The sequence below is a fragment of the Colobus angolensis genome, unplaced genomic scaffold (genome assembly GCF_000951035.1).
Source record: "Colobus angolensis palliatus isolate OR3802 unplaced genomic scaffold, Cang.pa_1.0 Scaffold561, whole genome shotgun sequence".
NCBI lineage: Eukaryota > Metazoa > Chordata > Mammalia > Primates > Cercopithecidae > Colobus > Colobus angolensis.
In genome coordinates this window covers 233,962-237,522 of record NW_012119166.1, presented here as the reverse complement: position 1 = coordinate 237,522, position 3,561 = coordinate 233,962, and the positions used below count along the sequence as shown (strand labels likewise).

General features: G+C 37.1%; 1 protein-coding gene across 1 annotated transcript in view; it reads left to right on the top strand.

Moving 5' to 3' along the window:
• The window catches only part of LOC105525880 (chromosome unknown open reading frame, human C16orf87), a gene marked incomplete at its 5' end in the record, with an annotated part of 31,073 nt that overhangs the window by 22,601 nt on the left and 4,911 nt on the right, over positions 1 to 3,561 (top strand). Inside the window, one exon of the mRNA XM_011961662.1 lies at positions 436 to 618. Within this exon, the coding sequence (XP_011817052.1) occupies positions 436 to 618 (183 nt within the window). The remainder of the gene's footprint in view (positions 1 to 435; positions 619 to 3,561) is intronic.

Sequence of the window (3,561 nt, the reverse complement as noted above, 5' to 3'; positions counted from 1 at the left end):
CCTGACCTCGTGATCCGCCCGTCTCGGCCTCCCAAAGTGCTGGGATTACAGGCTTGAGCCACCGCGCCCGGCCTTTTTTTTTCTTTTCTTAATATTTCACTACTTTTAGCCTGTAAACAGGAAGAAAAAGGCAGACAGGTTGCTGTGGAATTGTGTGAACTTGTAGAGGCTGAAATTTAAGCTGCCAAATGAAGAAACTTGTTTTCTCTTCCAAGATTCCTCCTACTTCATGTGTTATTGCGATCTGAATTCTATTGAATTTCTTTTTTTCTTATGTGGGTGTGGGGGAGACATACATGTTATGGTTGTAGTTCTATGAAATATGCCAGGAAGCATACTGTAGTGCTATTTAGAAAGAAAAAGGAAGACAATGAGAACTTGGGCAAACAGTTCTTGCTAAGCCCTAAAATATATCACTTTTATTCATCCATACAGAAAACAAGCATGAGGCCAAGAGGAGGCGAACAGAGAGAGTTAGGAGAGAGAAGATAAATTCTACAGTAAATAAAGATTTAGAAAACAGAAAGAGGTCTCGAAGTAACAGCCATTCAGATCATATCAGACGAGGAAGAGGAAGACCTAAAAGTGCATCTGCCAAAAAGCATGAGGAAGAAAGAGGTATGAAATAAATCAAGCAGTTTTTTTTTTTTTTTAAGTATTAAATTGATCTGGGATCTTAATTAGGTAGTAGTGAAGAAAGTGGAGGCATTGAGTTCCTGGACTTAAAATCACAACTCATATTTTAGTTTGAAAGCATTTCCTCTATGGTAGATGCTTATTTTTTTTTTAATCACAGGAATTTAATTCTTATTGGAAACCTAAAGGCTTAGTTAGGTAAAATTTACCTTGCTATAAACTGATGATAATAGAGTTCAAAGGTAATTTGTATATGACATCCTGGAGAAGCCTGTTAAAATGATTGTACCTTCTTTTTTTTCCTTTTTGAGACAGGGTTTTGCTCTGTCACCCAGGCTGGAGTGCAGTGGTGCAATCATGGCTTACTGCAGCCTCAACCTCCGGGGCTCAGGTGATTCTCCCTCAGCCTCCTGAATAGCTAGGACTACAGGTGTGCACCATCATGCCTAGCTAATTTTTTTGTAGAGGGGGTTTCACCGTGTTGCCCAGGCTAGTCTTGAACTTCTGGGCTCAAGCAATCTGCCCTCCTTGACTTCCCCGTCTTGGGACCTTTTTTTTTTTTGTCTTTTTAAGACAAGTCTGAGTTCTGTTAAGACTATTTCAAACTGTTATACTGTGAGTTTTAAACTTTTACTATTGAAAGTGTTCTTGGTGGAGTTTTTAACTGCTTATTGGGTGATTTGTGTGCTTCCTACTCTGAGGCAGCTTTTGTGTAGATGAATTCTTGGTCCAGAGTGTATTTCTTTTTCTCCTTACAGGTCTTCTCCTTTCTTCTGACAAATATCTACCAATAACTTGTTTTTAGACATTAAAACTTCAGTTTCTCTTTTTCTTTGATGTATGCATCTTTTTAAAAACTTATGGAAAATTTCATCATATGCAAGAGTAGAGAAAATAGCATAATGAACCTCTGTATGTCCACAAATATCTTTTTAAAATTGAGACTTTCAAGCCAGGAGTTAATTTTAAAAAGGGATAGTTGCTCTTTATTGTGCTTTAAAAACCTCTGTCAAAATGATTTCATCTTCATTGAAATGCATTTATAATTTCTTACACTATTTGTGAGTTATGCTTTGCTTTTCACATGTTCTGTCTTACTCAAGTGCTTTTTGTATAAATGTAAATTTCACTTATTTTAGACAATGAAAACATTCTACCAGTTCACTATTTCTCTCTGCTTTATGTGCTTTTATTTGAGTAAAGTTACTATTGCTAGAAAACAGCTTTACCAGTATAGCCATTCCTAGCTTTTATCAAAGTTAAAGGTGTCTTACTATTGTATGACTAAAGGAATAAGATTTATATCATTTTTTACTGTATTCTAGGAAGGCTGTGCTGAGGTACTCCTTATTCTTTGGGTAATTTTACTGCTTTTCTCTTTCTTTCTATTATGCTCTTCCAGAAGGTTTGAGTTATTTATTCAATGTGAATGTTTCTTTAACAATAGGGTGCAGAAAACCTATGCCAAGGACTATTTTAGAAGGGAAACTAGTTAAAGAAAAGTCAACAGAGAAAAAGGAAAAGAGAGAAATACTGCCTGGCTCAGAAAATAACATTCTTTTCAGTTGAAGTAGAGGGAATGCAGCTGAAAGAAGAGAATGCTTCTGGTGTTGGGTGAGAGAAGATGAGAAAGCAGATAATGACAGTCTTTAGCTGGGGAAATGAAGTCTGTATGCTTGTGGTAGAACTGTATATATGCAGGATTTCAGCTTTTATTTCATGATTACTTGAAAAAAGAAGCATTTATTTGGCTGTAAATATTTTTTAGGCATTTTCTGTTTATTACAGAAAAATTTTAGGAAAGCTATTTCTAGAGTAATATATGCTTTTAATTTATTTGTTTTTGATACAAATTGCAGGAAATTGCTTAAATTAGTTTTTGTAGCACAAACTGAAATCTTACTTAGACCGTGAAGTCATTACACTTTTTCTGTAAAGAGCCAGATAGTAAATGTTTTAGGCTTTGTGGGCCATACTATCTCTCTCACAACTACTCAGCTCTGGCATTGTAGCTGGAAAGCAGCCATAAACCATGCATAAATGAATGGGCATGCTGTGTTCCAGTAATACTTTATAAAGCAGGTGGTGGGCCACATTTGGTACTTGTACTATAGTTTGCCAATCTCTTTCTTTCTTTTTCTTTCCTTGCTTTTTTTTTTTTTTTTTTTTTGCTTAGAGTCTTGCTCTGTCATCCAGACTGTAGTGTAGTGGCATGATCATGGCTCACTGCAGCCTCGAACTCCTGGGCTCAAACGATCCTCCTGCCTCAGCCTTCCAAGTAGTTGGGACTAGAGGTGCATGCCACCACGCCAGGCTAATTTTTTTTACTTTTAGTATAAATGAGGTCTCACTATGTTGCCTAGGCTGGTCTCAAACTCCTGGGCTCAAGTGATCCTTTCAGCTTGGCCTTCCAAAGTGCTGGGATTGCAGGCATGCATGAGCCACTGCACTTGGCCTAGTTTGCCAATCTTTGTTGTAAACCGTTGTACTCTTAAATATAATATGGACAAGAACTATTAGATTGGTGCAGAAGTAATTGTTGTTTTACTTTTGTACCAACCTAACGTGAACTTTTGAAATGTCTGTGTTTTAGAATAGATTTCTTGGATATGCTTCTTAGTGCTAAATAGCTATTTCGTTGGTTTTTATTGATTCCTTGCTCTTAGAGCATTTGAAAAATTTGAAGCAAGTTTTAACTTTAACACATGAATTAAGGAAAACCTGACAATGTGTCTAAAAAACCTAACTTAAAAATAGACTTTTCTATCTAGTCAGATGAGAGGTCCAAAGGGGAAAAAAATGACTTCTCTTTTGAAACAGAATAAGAGGCCGGGCGCGGTGGCTCAAGCCTGTAATCCCAGCACTTTGGGAGGCAGAGACCGGCGGATCACGAGGTCAGGAGATCGAGACCATCCTGGCTAACAC